Source organism: Acanthochromis polyacanthus, chromosome 4 (genome assembly GCF_021347895.1).
Source record: "Acanthochromis polyacanthus isolate Apoly-LR-REF ecotype Palm Island chromosome 4, KAUST_Apoly_ChrSc, whole genome shotgun sequence".
Lineage (NCBI taxonomy): Eukaryota > Metazoa > Chordata > Actinopteri > Pomacentridae > Acanthochromis > Acanthochromis polyacanthus.
The window spans coordinates 8,545,202-8,561,173 of record NC_067116.1 but is presented as its reverse complement, the minus strand read 5'-3'; the positions used below and the strand labels follow the sequence as shown (position 1 = coordinate 8,561,173).

Sequence of the window (15,972 nt, the reverse complement as noted above, 5' to 3'; positions counted from 1 at the left end):
ATGAGTACTGTGCTGAAACTAAATAAATACCAATGTGCTTATTTTTTTCTTCGGTTGCAGTGAACTTGCACATTTGTCTATGTCAGCTGCCATCCCAGTCCAGAAAAACCTTTTTGAAATCGCATCTCGGGTTTTTTTTTTGGCCAGTGTGAGCACCTGTGGCGCTGGCATGAAAGTCCTTAGAAATGGCATCAGCCTCCTCTGTACCTCTTACCACTTTGGCCTTGACGACCTTACCAAAAAAAATAAAAAATTAAACAGAGTCGGAGACGTACAATCAAAATCAACGTAAGTGCGTAAATGTCCATAGTTGAACTGCACATGCATTACTCACCTTCGAGAACAAACTTTGAGGCCTTCCGCCGAATTTCATTTTTTTTCTGTCTTTGTTATATTATCAGGATATCTGCCTTCGGTTTCGTAATCCAAAACAGTTGCTAACAATACTGGATCCATATTGCTTTCAACTGTTTTTTCTGATGGTCCCAGCATCAAATGCTTTTCAGAATAAAAAGTTGGGACCAGTTGGACTAACCAGAGTCAGTTGCATGCATGTGGCACCCTCCTATTAAAAGTTAGCAGGGGGGTGCTTTTCACAGCAGGGTAAAACACCCCACCCTCCCCACCCCACCCCTTAATTTTTTTTTCTGATGGTCACAGCATCTAATGCTTTGTATTGAATATATTGAATATCTTGCATGTAGGTTGTATAGGCTACAGGTCAGTCCAATTAAACGTGCATACTTTTGTACCAAGATATTGCAGTGAAAGCTGGGGTTTGAGAGTGAGGTGAAGTTTTAACACTTTTTTTTTATTTTACATTGATTTCCTATTTTAAATACATTCACATGGGCGTAACGGACGCGGGGTACGCGTGGGACATGTCCCCCGCACTTTCCACATCTGTCCCCCGTACTTTTTTCAGCCGTTACAACAGCTAAACCCGTTATTAGCATCTAGTAACGTGTTTTCCCGAGCCGTCTTTGAATGCACCTTGAGCGCATGCCAATGCAGGTGTTCCACAGGAGACGTGCTGCTGTGCTGAGCAGTGCTGAACGTGCGTCTGGAGTAATGTTTAGCAAACTAGCCAGAGCTAGCAAGAAGCAAAAAACTTTACAGTTTGTTCCAAACAAACCGTGTAAGTTGTGTGACCTTGTTGGATCCAAACAATGTTAGACTTGTTAGCTAAATGATGACAAGGTAAAACGTGGAAAATATCAATATGTTAAGCTAGTTAACAATCATTCAAATGTGGTTGCCTCTGTTACATTACTGCTAATTAGTTTATTCTTGGAATAAACCCAGTCCTCTTTCATTTCTGGGCAGAAGATGTGCTCACAATTGCTCTCCATGTATTTAAGTCTTTTGGGCCCAAAAGAGGAGAGTCAGGGAGGAGAAAAAAGAATAGGCTATCTATGGCATAAATTTACAACTGTTTTTTACTCCTTCTCTTTCTAATTCTATCTCAGAATTTTGATTTTCAGATATTTTTTAATGATTATTTCCATAACAAAGAGCAGAGTCAGGCAGGAGATGGACCAGAGGCGGCGGCCAGCAGTAATGTTAACCATGCAGGGTCTGCAGAGGTGAAAAAAAATATATAAGTGGCTGAGAAAAAAATATGTATCTATGGGTTAAAGTGATTTTGAGGTTAAATTCTACTGCAATTTGTACTCTTCCTAATGCTATTTCAGAATTTTTCTTACCACATTTTTTATGTTTATTGCCATAACAGAAAGAGCAGAGTCAGGGAGGAGATGGATCAGAGGCCAGCAGCAGGGACAAGGATGTAGGGTCTTTACAGGTAAGGAGAGATTATAACTTCCTGAAAATAAGATATCTATTGCAGGGAGAAACCAGGCAGTACTGATCATTTCATGTTCAGTGTTTGGCACCTTTGGCTACTCGTCCAGTAGATGTTCAAGGGACATTGTTGTCAACTCAACTAGAGTTTGGCCACTAAAACTTTAGATTTTATAGTTTAAAGTTTTATACTTTATAGTTTAAAGAACTAGCCTAGTTGGTCCCCTGGTATTGTACTGTGGCTGTTAGGGATTATGTGGTTCTTTAGCCACTAAGGACGGTGCAATTAAATGTAAGAGAATGATAAATCGCTCTGAAAAATGTGTCCCCCTCACTTCTGAGATGGTGGTTATGCCCATGTACATTCAGGTAGATACATGCATCTCTTATTTATATTTTTCTCTGCAAAAAGAGGTTTAACTTTTTTTTAAATTACAGGTTATAAATGCATATCTCACAAAACTTGTGGAGAGGTATAACCAAAACAACACCACAAGGGCATTTGCCATTGACACATTTGAAATGACATAGATTTGGGAGGGGAAGAAACCTAAAATTAAGGTAATAAAATATATTCTCTCATGTTTTTGTACTAATAAATACAACAGAATATAAAAATATCACAAGACATCTTTTGCGTATTATCTTATGTTACAGATCATCCCACAGCAGTACGAATTAATTTTGGGTGTGGTTAATCAGGCACATCACTGGATGCTGGTGGTAAGTTCACAACACATTTTGTGTGTGTGTGTGCGTGGGTGCACATGTGGGGGTGTGCGTGCATGTGTGTGTATCACTACACAGGTATTGTTATGGCATTGAATTTGTATCTTGTAGGTAATCTTACCAGCCAAAAAGATGAGCCTGTTTCTGGACCCACTTGGGGGGGGGGGGGGGGGGAAGGCAGTCAATCAGTGCAAGGATGTCACAAGGTAATAATTTAAGCAGTCATTTGTGTTGTCACATATTTTGTAGTTCATAAATGTGCCATTTCAAATCATGTCTATTTGTGGTAGATCATTCATGAGACAAAGGGGGTTAAATCCTTCAAGGTGGGCGTGTGAAACAAGGACCCACTCCATTCAGAAAGATGCCACGTCTTGTGGGGCTTTTGCATTGAAGGTATATTCTAACATCAGGAATATTATTCATCATTGCTCTGAACCTTGCTTAGCTGTTTGTTGTAACACACAAGCATGTTTGGTAAATATGGACACTGACATTATTTTACTTGATATGTAAGAGATGTGTAAGATAGGAGAAAGAAAGTGAAATATGTTTTTTGGGGGGATTTACTGTTAAGTGTTACACAAACATTAATGCTATTGTCTATTTTGCACATTTGATGATGTTCAAATATAATACAGAAATACATTGTTGCATCTATTATTTACAGTTTGCTGAATGCATCTTGGATGGGTTGCCTCTGGTGTTTGACACTTCACCATCCAGTGTCAACAATATAAGAGAGGAAATAGTGGTCTATCTTCTTATGAATACAGGTGTGTTTTTTTAAATCTTATTTTCTAATTCTAATACCACTACTCTGACAAACATTACTGACTGACCCCTTTTTCTTTTTATTGCAAGATGACCTGACAGACCTCTGTCATTTCTGTGGAGAGCACACAGGGGACACTTTGTGGGTAAGTGTTTTACCCATCCTTCCTAAATTTGGCTTTGATTAAAAAATGCTTAAATATCACAATTTCCAAACAATATAATCATCACTCATTTTGGTTTTTGGTTTTTGTTTTAGATCGGGTGTGAGGTGTGTCCAAGATGGTACCACAAAATCTGTGTGAAATACCCCAAAAAGGGAAGGAGGCCATATGTGTGTGAAGCATGCCAGTAGTGTGGGTGTGTGTGTGCATGGTATGGATGGGAGAGTGGATGTCTGTCATACATTTGGCTGTTTGCCTGTACAACTGTCCATAATAAATATATTTGTTCTCAAAATTCATGAATTCTATCATAATTTAAAGCAAGTTGACACTGGCAACATCTTGTTCTTAAAATAGTAAGATGTCAAATGAGGTCGTCATTGTGATATTAGAGGCATGAATGAGTTTTGGCAAGCAAAATAAGCTGATTTTTACATTGTTAGGTCCCTTTTCTCATTTTTTCAAGTGGTATAAAGCACTGGTTGGAGTCAAGTCTTGCAAATGTCACTCTGATGTGTTATATAAAGTGATTTTGGGGCAAAATATTCATGTACATACAACACCAGAGGCATGAATCAGTTTTTGGCAACCAAAATAAGCTGATTTTTACATTGTAATTTCCCTTTTCTCATTTTTAAGGGGTAAAAAAATACTGGTTGGAGACAAATCCTGTAAATATTACTGTGTTGTGTTATATTAAGTCATTTTAGAGCAAAGCATCCATCTATGTACAATACCAGAGGCATCAATCATGTTTTGTCAAGCAAAATAAGCAGATTTTCACATTGTAATGTCCTTTTTCTCATATTTCAAACCGTACAAAGCACTGTGTGGGGTCAATTTTTCTGTTGAGGGATCTAATGTAATGTTGGTGCAGAAAAAAAGACCCTGCCTCAGTGACACATATCTCTATTAGCACAAATACACGGCAGATTGAAATCACCAACTAGCCTATTGCACAGCGATATCAGGCAAATAGACGTACAGGAGGCTGTAAAACGCAAACACAAATAATCACCGTTAGATGATTATAAACAAAACTGGTTGCGCTTAGCTGCGCTTTTCAACTGTGACGGCTATGCGTGCGCGCTCCCGTGTACCGGAAATCAGTTTCTGGCAAAAATCAACTTTTGGCACAACAGGGCGACGTGCAGGAGACGGTGAACAGAGTACTGGATGAAACGGAGTGCATCATGGAGCATGGATGATGGATCAATGAACCGGTGGTGAGTTGTGAGGGGAGTCGGGCTTATATGCCCTGCTGATTGGAAATTCATGCCAGCTGTGCAGGGAGCACAGCCGCTTATCATTGAACTGATGAGCCGGCTCGTTGGAACCAGAGGGGCGTGACAAATATTCCCCATGCACATTAAACTTTAATCATTCTGAGAAATCAAGGCCTGCAACACAAGTCTGAAAACTATCCACAAGTCGCATTGTGTAAAAATCAACGTATCCGACAGTCACTTCATAGTGAGAAAAGGCTCATAGTTCAATGTCTGCTCTATCTCTGTTTACAAAAAGTAATTATCTTTTAACCGTGACCTACCTTCAAGAACCTCTGTTCTCAGTCCTCTTCTGTTGTCCGCCCATACAACCTTTAGCCGCTTGACGAATTTCTCGTCACTTTTGATTGGAAAACATCCACAATGACTGCTAACCACTTCTCCACTGCGGCACTGTCTGATAATTTATTTTCGAAACAGCTTCACGACCTCCAGCTAACTGCCACAGGTCTTTGCTCTTCTTTCTTCTGCCTTTTTTTCAAACGACCCATCGCAAAACTCTGACTCCGAACGGTGTCCTGTATATTGAGCAGCACGTGTGTTATGGGCTCAGTCTATTGGATACTTATTTCGTTGATAATTAAAGCAGTGGTGTAGTCTACGTGATATGCAGGTATACGCCGTATACTCACTAGAAAAGGTCCCGAATTTCCGTATAACCACTTAAAAATGTGCAAACATATGCATCAGTATGTTTTTTAACATAACGTTCACTTTCCCGTTCATTAATTCGTCTTCTCTGTGTCAGGAAGTGGTGAAGCTGGATGGGGCAGGGGAAGGTGTCTGGCTGAGAACAGGGCTCACTAAAGGCCGACCGCGGTCCGGATCCGGACCCGACGCCGTCTATACGGGTGTAAATTTGACAGGTCGCTTCTATTTTACCGGTGCAGCTTTCCAGTGTTTATCATTGGTCTGTCAGCTCAGAAACGCACAGACCAATTATGTACGAGTTCAGGCGTGACGCTGCTCAGCCAATGACGTTGCTACATTGCATCGCAGCTCTGCCTTCAAAACCAGTTGAGAGGTGAGGGACAGAGAGGACAGTAGTGATGGAAGTTCGGCACTTTTCAGAGAGCTTTTGGCACGGCTTCCAAAGAAAAGCCGGCTGTTTCGGCTCCCAAACGGCTCCTAATTTATTATTGTTTGTAGCCTCATTTTAGCCTAACCAGGCAAATATGAATCATTTGTGTTTTGACAAACTCTTTTTCATTCAGTGTTTTTATGAGAAGCCTTATAATTGACTCATTTTGTGCATTTGTTTTGTTACAAAAACAGGCATTCTTACTTTTGTTTAATATTTCAATAAAACTTTTTTGCACAAAAATAAATGAACAAAACTCTGCACATGATGAAGAGGAAACATCAGCTCTACCTGATGGCAGGAGGAGGAGCTGCTGACGCTATAATGTCTATAAGTATCTAATTGGTAGTTTGAAATAAAGGAGCTGCTGTTGCTGTGTGTGTGTGCGCGCGCACACACGTGTGAGTGCACGCGCACATATATGAGAACCTGACCTGGCTTTGGTTTATGAGGCCGGAGTATACCCACTAGAAAAAACTAGACTACACCACTGAATTAAAGGTTAACTTACGTGACGTTATGTTACATTATGTTATGATACGTTACGGCACTCAAATATAGGGATTTGTAGTTCATAGATTCTTTGTCACACTTAGAAACACTGAATGAACATTTGGACACAATATGTTTTATGAATTTTTCATGTATTTTATACCGTAATTATGAGCATTACAGCTCTATAACTCCCAGGTCATGTGATCTTTTGCCTAAATAGATTTAGACCTGGTTTATTACACAGACTGTTTTATTGGTTTTGGACACTATTAATATTTTTTGTGAGTTTTTAATTAATTTCAAAATGTAAATATTAGTATTTTAGCTCAATAGTTCCTAAGTCATGTGACCTACAGACTCCAAATCTATGCAGGATTATAGTATCTCATAGAGTGATCAAGACACAGCACTTTTTATTCCATCTGGATACTTTGCATATTTTATATTGGTATTTAACTGTAAATATTAGCATTTTGGCTCAATAGCTCCCAGGTCATGTGACCTAGAGACTCCAAATCAATGATGATTGACAGGATTGTAAAGGGTGATCAACACACACCAGTTTTCATTCCATTTGGACACCTAATAAATTTAATATAATTTTTTACAGTAAATATTAGCATTTTAGCTCAATAGCTCGCAGGTCATGTGACCTACAAACTCCAAATGTATTCAGGATCATTGTATGACACAGATTGATGAAGACACACCACGTTTTATTCCATTTGGATACTTAATGAATTTAATAATAATTTTTACAATAAATATTAGCATTTTAGCTCAGTAACTCCCAGGTCATGTGACCTAGAGATTGACAGGACTGTAAAAGGTGATCAAGACACACCAGTTTTTATTACATTTGAATGCTTAATGAATTTAATATAAATTTTTTACAGTAAATATTAGCATTTTAGCTCAATAGCTCGCAGGTCATGTGACCTAGAAACTCCAAATGTATTCAGGATTATAGTATGACACAGACTGATCAAGACACACCACTTTTAATTCCATTTTGATACCTAATAAATTGAATATGGATTTTTTACAGTAAATATTAGCACTTTAGCTCAATAGCTTCCAGGTCATGTGACCCACAGGGGTCCACTGGATTGTTAATAAAAGCTGTTCTACGCCAAAACTCGCCAGCCGACTGACTGAATGAATGAGGAAATCAAACAGCGTGTGGCTGAAAGAGGGCGGAGACAGAGAGAAACTCGAGATTTCCTGAGATAAACCTGCTCCCGACCAGGTTAGAGTCACAGAGTCTGTTACTGCGGTAACTGACCGAGAGTTTAAGTTACCCCTCTTTGTGAAACAGGCTAGAGTTACCCCGCTTTCTCTGGTTAGAGTTGCATCGCTTTGTGAAACGGAAAACTTTCTCTCATTTCAGGGTTAACAAACTCAAGAGTTTTCACTAAACCTGCTTCGTGAAACATGCCCCTGGTCATTAATGGACCATCAGCCATGTGAGCTGGAGTGACTATCTATTCTGGTACTCCCCATTACTGAGAACTGAAGAAACCTCTTGGATCAGAAGTGAAACGTCTTCAACAACCTACAAGAGAAGTCCAGGTGATTTCGATTGAAACTCCTCCGAGTACATCAGTAGTCTAAACATCTAATGGCACAAATATTATACACAGTTACTGCATCTTATTCCTGTCTTAGCCAATATAACATATCCAAACTTCCGTTGCTCAAAATGTAACAACGAAGCTGCCCATTGATCGTTGTCAACTCAACTTTATTATTTGCCCCTTGAAGGGCGATTTGTTCACAGATGAGTTATAACATACATTATGTAGTGCTTATAAATGATACACAGTGGGATTTCAATTAAAGGATGTAACGGAGGATTTTTTTTTGTTTAATTTGTCTGATTCACATAAAATGAATATACTGACCTTTAGTGAACTTGTATGTATGGTTTCTAAAAGAATAAAAATTTTATAAAATAACTGTGGACATGGCAGGACCTGAAAAACATCAGCCAATCAATGCGCTCGGACCGAGGCGTTTGGTTTGCTCCCTTTCCTGTCAATCAAAAATCTTCCGGCTCAGGCCTAGTTACGTAGATTATGTACGCCTTGGACTTAGGTGTTTTCTGTATGTGTTGCTTTGGTATAGCTTCGTAGTTAGCTGGCGACTTGTTTTGCTCATCTTTTTTTACATAATGGCAGATAAAGATCCAGGGGGACCCAGCCGTAAAAGACAACTTCACAAGTGCTACGCAAGTTTCTGGAGGGGGGCGTTTCTTTGTAAATGTTACGAGGGGGGAGGTTAGAGGGGGTGAGGGAGAGGTTGTATGTGCGCATGCGCATGCTACGTCCAAAGTCGTAGGAAATTAAATCTCCTCTAATGCCTTTAAAGGGTTAACCTCAAGGAGCAGTAAGGGGTGACTTAATACATCAAAGAATGAGGATTTCTCAAGAAGGTGAGTCACAAAGTATTTTTGTTCTGAAAATATCTATAAGATACAACAGTCAATGTGTCAAGTTTATTCCACATATCAGTTTGAATTAAAAAAAAACCCACACACATAATGAACATGACTGAAACATTTGAAAACAGGATTTAAATGTAGCTTCAAATGCCACACAAATGACACAAAACCTGACACTGAATGTAAAATCATAGTGGAAACATCATCAGTGCTTTCAGAAAGCAAAAGAATGTGCTTTCATTATGTGAACTGCACAGCTTTTCTAGCAAAGTCAACTTCTACAAACGACATAAATATGTTCTGTTTATCCATTTGGGTAATGTACGAAAACTGCAAAATAGTGAGGAGCAAATGATTTTTAGACTAGGGGTTACAGCTCTTCTTTCTTCTTCAAGATGATCTGTCGCACCATTTCAGCTATTTTTGGTCGGATTTCTTTAACAGAGACTGTCGGTCCCCAAGCATCCACCACTTTACCGTTTACATCAATTAGATACTTCCAGAAATTCCAATCAGGTTCCTTTCCAGATGACTCTGTTAAACATAAGAGACAAAAGTTAAGTTAAAGAGTACAAATTTTCCTCCAATCTGTCTTCTTTATTGCAGGAAACTTCTACTGGAAGACACATGACGGCATCTGTGACACTTCAGCATCCCCATGGTAGCGTTTACTACTGTGCTAAGGAGTTATGTGACGATCGGTGTACGCTTGTCTGTCTGTCCATTCGCAACATTACTCAAAATGTGGATTTGAGTGGACTAATGGATTTGGATGAAATTTTCAGGGAAGGTCAGAAATGACACAAGGACCAAGTGATTCGATTTTGGCAGTGATGCGGCTTATAGTCTGAATACACGGATTTGTTAAAGACTTCTGTATCATATCATCATATTTCTGTATCTGCATCACAGCATCGTAACTATGACAAGTGAACACTACGTCAGCTGCCTGCTGACGATCACAAGATTGCGATCCTACTACCGCTGTGGACTTATCGGGATTTAAGCTTCGGAACTGACACGACTGAGCAGCCTTGGTGGAGTACTATGCTCTCTGAGTGCTTTTCTTATTTTGCATATGTCATCCTGGACACAGTGGCGTGGTGGTTAGCACTTTTGCCTTGCAGCTAGAAGATCCCTGGTGCACATGTCTGCTTTCCCGGGATCTTTCTGCATGGAGTTTGCATGTTCTCTCTGTACATGCATGGGTTTTCTCCAAGTTCTCCGACTTCCTCCCACAGTCCAAAAATATGCTGAGGTTAAATGATTATTCTAAAGTGCCCATAGGTGTGAATGCAAGTGTGATTGTTTGTCTGTATATGGAGCCCTGCGACATACTGGTGACCTGTCCAGGGTGTCCCCTGCCTTCACCCTAAGTCAGCTGGGATAGACTCCAGCTCCTTACGACCCTAATTAAGATAAAGCGGTGTATAGATAACGAATAAATGGATGGAATCTTGGACACAAGCACGGACAGTGCTGCAGAGATAATCTCTTCCTCACCGTTTTAAAACAAGATAGCTGCAGATGTCTTTTTTGTCTGTGGGAAATAATCCATGTTTAATTATTTTCAGACATTTTGTTGACAATCTAGGTAATGACTGGAAATAATTGGCAGATTATTCGATAATGAAAATGATTGTTCGTGCAGCTCTAAACTTTGCATCATACTCACCAATAAGGTGCTTGTAGACGTTGTTGGCCCCTGTTCCTATGACAGCAATTTTGCTGAACAAAGGGAAGGAGACTCCGTAGACTCTGCGTACAAAGCTGTCAATCTCCTTGTCGCTGCCGGGCTCCTGCTGCCCAAACTGGTTGCAGGGGAAAGCCAGCACGTTGAAGTGATATGGGCCAAAGTCCCGCTGCAGCTGCTGCAGGTCGTTGTAGTGTTCCTCAGTAAAGCCGCATTCACTGGCTACATTTACCACCAAGGACACCTAAAGCCAGAGAAACTCACTGTAAAACACTACAATACCGGTCCTCTCATGAACATTAAAAAACATACATCAGAAGGAGTATGTTGAAAATACAGGCCCCAAAGTAGAAACTCAATATAACAAACAGAACACACCTGTGATCACTGATACAGAAGGAAAAAAAGTTGTGATCAGTGAAACTAAAGGGAGTGAGCCTATGATTTCCAATTATCTATTTGTGTGAGCATTGTTAGAGAATGAGCTGTGAGGAACAGAACTCACAGTTTTTGACTGCGAGACTTTACAGAGTTGGAGAAGGATCCTGGAAGATCAGTGGTGACAGTTGCAGCAGAAATCAGGAGGTACTGAATGAGCCATAGCACCACTTATCAGACCTGCAGTAACTGTGTGTCAAAATGATGCTATGGAGAGTGCCCTACTTGCATAGTATACCTCTAAAAACACATGGGCAAGTGCTTCCAGCTTGGTGTAGGGGTAATCAGTGGAAACCTGAGTTTCTGTGGTAGTGTGACATTAAAAAATACATTTTTTAAATCTCAGTAATGAAAGGTGTGCTGACTTCAGTTGCATTGAGTTCCTACTGTGGGGTCGGTATTTACAATACAGTAAATCTAAACAATTTCTAGTCTGACATCAGAGCAAATACACTACAACTTAGAACTGATGCAGTTACTGTATTGTGGTACAATATTGAATCCTTTAACATTCACGTGATATTGCACATGACTGTACTTACTTCTCCAGGTGTATTTCTTTGGTAATACGCATTTCCATACGGTACAATGTTGTGTTTTCAGTTCACTAAATTTCAGAGGAAAATATTTTCACCTCATTACATGTGACCGCGGCAGGGATTGGCTTCTTTACAGTTGAATATTTTACACAAAGAACAATTTGATAACCATGAAAAATACAGCACATTATTAAACATTAAACCTGTAGTTTACAACCACTTTGGGACTTCTTAGTGGGGCCTCCTGCTGTGTTTCCTTATGTTTATGACAAGTTAGCAGTTGCATTAAAAAGTGAATAAATCTTATATGCCAGCTCACGGTTTGAACTGGTGAAAGGGATGAAATGAGTACTTTTGACACTATGTGTTAATAAGCAAGTTTTACTGTAAATTCTTGAGTACTTTTACTTAGCCCTTGATGTTCCAGTACTGGACCCAGGCTATATCTGGTATTAAAATGCAACCAGTCACTGTTTTCAGAGGGTTGCTGAGCAGGACACATTCACTCAGGAGGTCACCTGATAGTACTGTGACTAAAATGGCTGGAACATTGCTGCATTTCTGGTGTTACACCTGATATTTAACTTAGAATTGTGATCAAGCAAAAGTCAAAATATGACATTTTTACAAGCATTCTTGATCAACAAAGCCCATGGTGCGATTTTATAGCTGTGAAATTATTACTAACTGAATTATTTTTCTTTTTTCCCCTCCAAAACAAAACGCTGTAACATATTGTTGACTTTAAAGTATTATGTAGACTTTCTGACAGAATATTTACTCATAACGCGATTATTTTAAGTAACTGTATTGATACTTCAGATTAAATAAATGCAAGTATTTTCTGGTTACTTTCCTCCCTACTGACTGCATATCTTTGGGTTGCGGACAAAATAAGATACTTGTCATCTTGGGCTCCGAAAAACACTGATTAATATTTTTCATCATTTGTGACATTACACACGTGGACAAAATTGTTGGTACCCCTCAGTTAAAGAAGGAAAAACCCACAATTTTCACTGAAATAACTTGAAACTCACAAAAGTAACAATAAATAAAAATTTATTGAAAATTAAATAATCAAAATCAGCCATCACTTTTGAATTGTTGATTAACATAATTATTTAAAAAAAACAAACTAATGAAATAGGGCTGGACAAAAATGATGGTACCCATAACTTAATATTTTGTTGCACAACCTTTTGAGGCAATCACTGCAATTAAACGATTTCTGTATTTGTCAATGAGCGTTCTGCAGCTGTCAACAGGTATTTTGGCCCACTCCTCATGAGCAAACAGCTCCAGTTGTCTCAGGTTTGATGGGTGTCTTCTCCAAATGGCATGTTTCAGCTCCTTCCACATATGTTCAATGGGATTCAGATCTGGGCTCATAGAAGGCCACTTTAGAATAGTCCAACGCTTTTCTCTCAGCCATTCTTGGGTGTTTTTGGCTGTGTGTTTTGGATGGTTGTCCTGTTGGAAGACCCATGACCTGCGACTGAGACCAAGCTTTCTGACACTAGGCAGCACATTTCTCTCCAGAATGCCTTGATAGTCTTCAGATTTCATCGTACCTTGCACACTTTCAAGACACCCTGTGCCAGATGCAGCAAAGCAGCCCCAAAACATTACTGAGCCTCCTCCATGTTTCACCGTAGGGACAGTGTTCTTTTCTTCGTATGCTTGGTTTTTGAGTCTATGAACATAGAGTTGATGTGCCTTACCAAAAAGCTCCAGTTTGGTCTCATCTGTCCAAAGGACATTCTCCCAGAAGCTTTGTGGCTTGTCAACATGCATTTTTGCAAATTCCAGTCTCGCTTTTTTATGAGTTTTTTCAGCAGTGGTGTCCTCCTTGGTCGTCTCCCATGAAGTCCACTTTGGCTCAAACAACGACGAATGGTGCGATCTGACACTGATGTACCTTGGCCTTGGAGTTCACCTTTAATTTCTTTGGATGTTGCTCTGGGCTCTTTGGATACAATTCGAACGATCCGTCTCTTCAATTTGTCATCAATTTTCCTCTTGCGGCCACATCCAGGGAGGTTGGCTACTGTCCCGTGGGTCTTGAACTTCTGAATAATATGAGCCACTGTTGTCACAGGAACTTCAAGCTGTTTAGAGATGGTCTTATAGCCTTTACCTTTAAGATGTAATTTTTTTTCGGATGTCCTGGGACAATTCTCTCCTTCGCTTTCTGTTGTCCATGTTCAGTGTGGTACACACCTTTTCACCAAACAGCAGGGTGACTACTTGTCTCCCTTTAAATAGGCAGACTGACTGATTATGAGTTTGGAAACACCTGTGATGTCAATTAAATGACACACCTGAGTTAATCATGTCACTCTGGTCAAATAGTTTTCAATCTTTTATAGAGGTACCATCATTTTTGTCCAGGCCTGTTTCATTAGTTTGTTTTTTTAAATAATTATGTTAATCAACAATTCAAAAGTAATGGCTGTTTTTGATTATTTAATTTTCAATAAATTTTTATTTATTGTTACTTTTGTGAGTTTCAAGTGATTTCAGTGAGAATTGTGGGTTTTTCCTTCTTTAACTGAGGGGTACCAACAATTTTGTCCACGTGTGTACATCCCAAACAAAAACAGAACCTTTTAAACTGCGATTCACTCAAAAAAAAACAAAAAAAAAGAAAAAGTTCAGTTTCCTTTCAAAACAAATAGCTGCCCAATCAATGATTTGCAGAGCTACACAGACCAGGTCCACAACAGAGAAATAGGTGAGTATGTTCATGCAGCATGTCTATGTAGATTCTCAGTCTCTTGGTTAACCGTTTTCTGGAGCCAAAAAGAAAAGTCCACATGCTTCTGAAACATGCTAGCGCAGGTTAATATGTGTTGTGGCTACATGCTTCAGCTCACATTCAAAGCAGTGTTTTACTGCAAAAGTCTGCACATGCGTTCTTTGATAGAATTTCCCCTCATTCAGTTTGATGATCCTATTCTCTAGTGACATCTGGAGTCAGGATGGAGCAACTGCAAGTGGGATGTATCTGAGGTGGTGGAGATCTGTGCATTATTCTAAATCCGGAATGGAAAACTCAACAGTCAGCCGCATTCGCTGTTGAGTTTTCCATTTCCATGAAGCTGGAAAAAAAGGGAATCTCCTTGAATCCTGAGCAACGGAACCAACTGAAGGACCAGATTTCAGAAAATGGCGATGCCATTAAGAGAATATCAAACTTAATATTAATAAAGAAGTGTTTTAAATTCCCTGAGTAACTGGTATGGTAAAACTCAGAAACTTCTGTGAAGGAGATTTGTATATGTTTTAGGGTAAATTTGCAATCTTTTAAAATTGTTTAAGTGAGCATAATTTGAAGTTCTTAATTGAAATTATTTGTTTGTGTAAAAATTAAGTTTAAACTATGTATGATTATCTTCCCATTATAGAATTAAAAAAAGAGTCAGGCTTTTTAATACACATAATGATAATGATTTAATACACACAGATCCAGAGCTGCTTTCAGAAGCAGTAAGTGCACCCCTACCCCACCCCCGAAAAAATAATGATAAAAATTATGCTTTTCTTTAATGACAAAAAAATAAATAAATAGTAATAAATAAATAACTCCGCAGATAGAATCGTAAGCTTTTGCACTCCGATTACAGTTAACCTGGATTTGTGCTCCGTACCTGGTTTGAATGAGAAGCATGGAGCTCCTGCAGCTCTGCAGGCCTCCTGCCACGTAGACTAGCGGGGCTACAAGACGGGACAGCCAGCAGCCCCACTGATCCGCAGCTATTATGTTAGTCACATCTACAACACAGCGTTAAGAGGGAGAAGTGAAAGAAAGAAAAGGAAACATTCCCCAACCACGTGCATTCATGCAACCGGCTGTCATGAGGAGAGAGTGCTCGCAGCGAAGACACTGAACATCACCGACACACGGTGGAATAATGAGGAGTTCAGAGCGGGACTTACCGAACCCCGGTATTTCTCCAGGGAGACCAGCTTCCCCCGGCTGTTCACCACTTTAAAAGTGTAAAAGTCTTTCTGTTTGCTCTCAGTGAGGCTCAGCAAAGTCAGCAACACGGTGAGCGCCGCAAGAAGCATCTTTCCAGCCAAACTGCCAACGTAACAACTGGAAGAAACTTCTCCAAATCCTGTAGCGTCTGTAAGGCCAGTGAACACACCACCGTCTGGGGTCCGAGTCAGCTGTGAAGTTACACACACACACCGAGGACAACACTTCCGGAATGGGCCGCCACCTACAAAATAAAACCCGAAAAATTCATGTTGCAGTCATGGATGGGCCAATCAATCAATCAATCAGTCAGTCAATCAATCAATCAATCAGTCAATCACACATACATACATGTAGAAATGCAGAAGCTATAAAAACATTCACCTGCTTGGAAATGTGTCCCTTTTATTACCTTTCAGCATTGAACATTTGTCAATTCACTTTGGATTTTTGTGAAAAACACAAATCTCAAAGAGGGTTCTTTCATGACAAAGTGGAAACAGATTACCACAAAGTAACACCAGTTAATATAAAATATAAAT

At 39.6% G+C, this 15,972-nt stretch overlaps 1 protein-coding gene across 1 annotated transcript; it reads right to left on the bottom strand.

Moving 5' to 3' along the window:
• Positions 1–8,059: 8,059 nt before the first annotated feature.
• Positions 8,060–15,599, bottom strand: LOC127533623 (glutathione peroxidase 7-like). Its single transcript, XM_051947168.1, has 3 exons — positions 15,388–15,599; positions 10,451–10,712; positions 8,060–9,309 (listed from the first exon to the last, which is right to left on the bottom strand). Exons 1-3 carry the CDS (start codon positions 15,517–15,519, stop codon positions 9,146–9,148), a joined length of 558 nt encoding a protein of 185 aa, XP_051803128.1. The 5' UTR covers positions 15,520–15,599; the 3' UTR covers positions 8,060–9,145.
• Between the last annotated feature and the right edge of the window lie 373 nt (positions 15,600–15,972).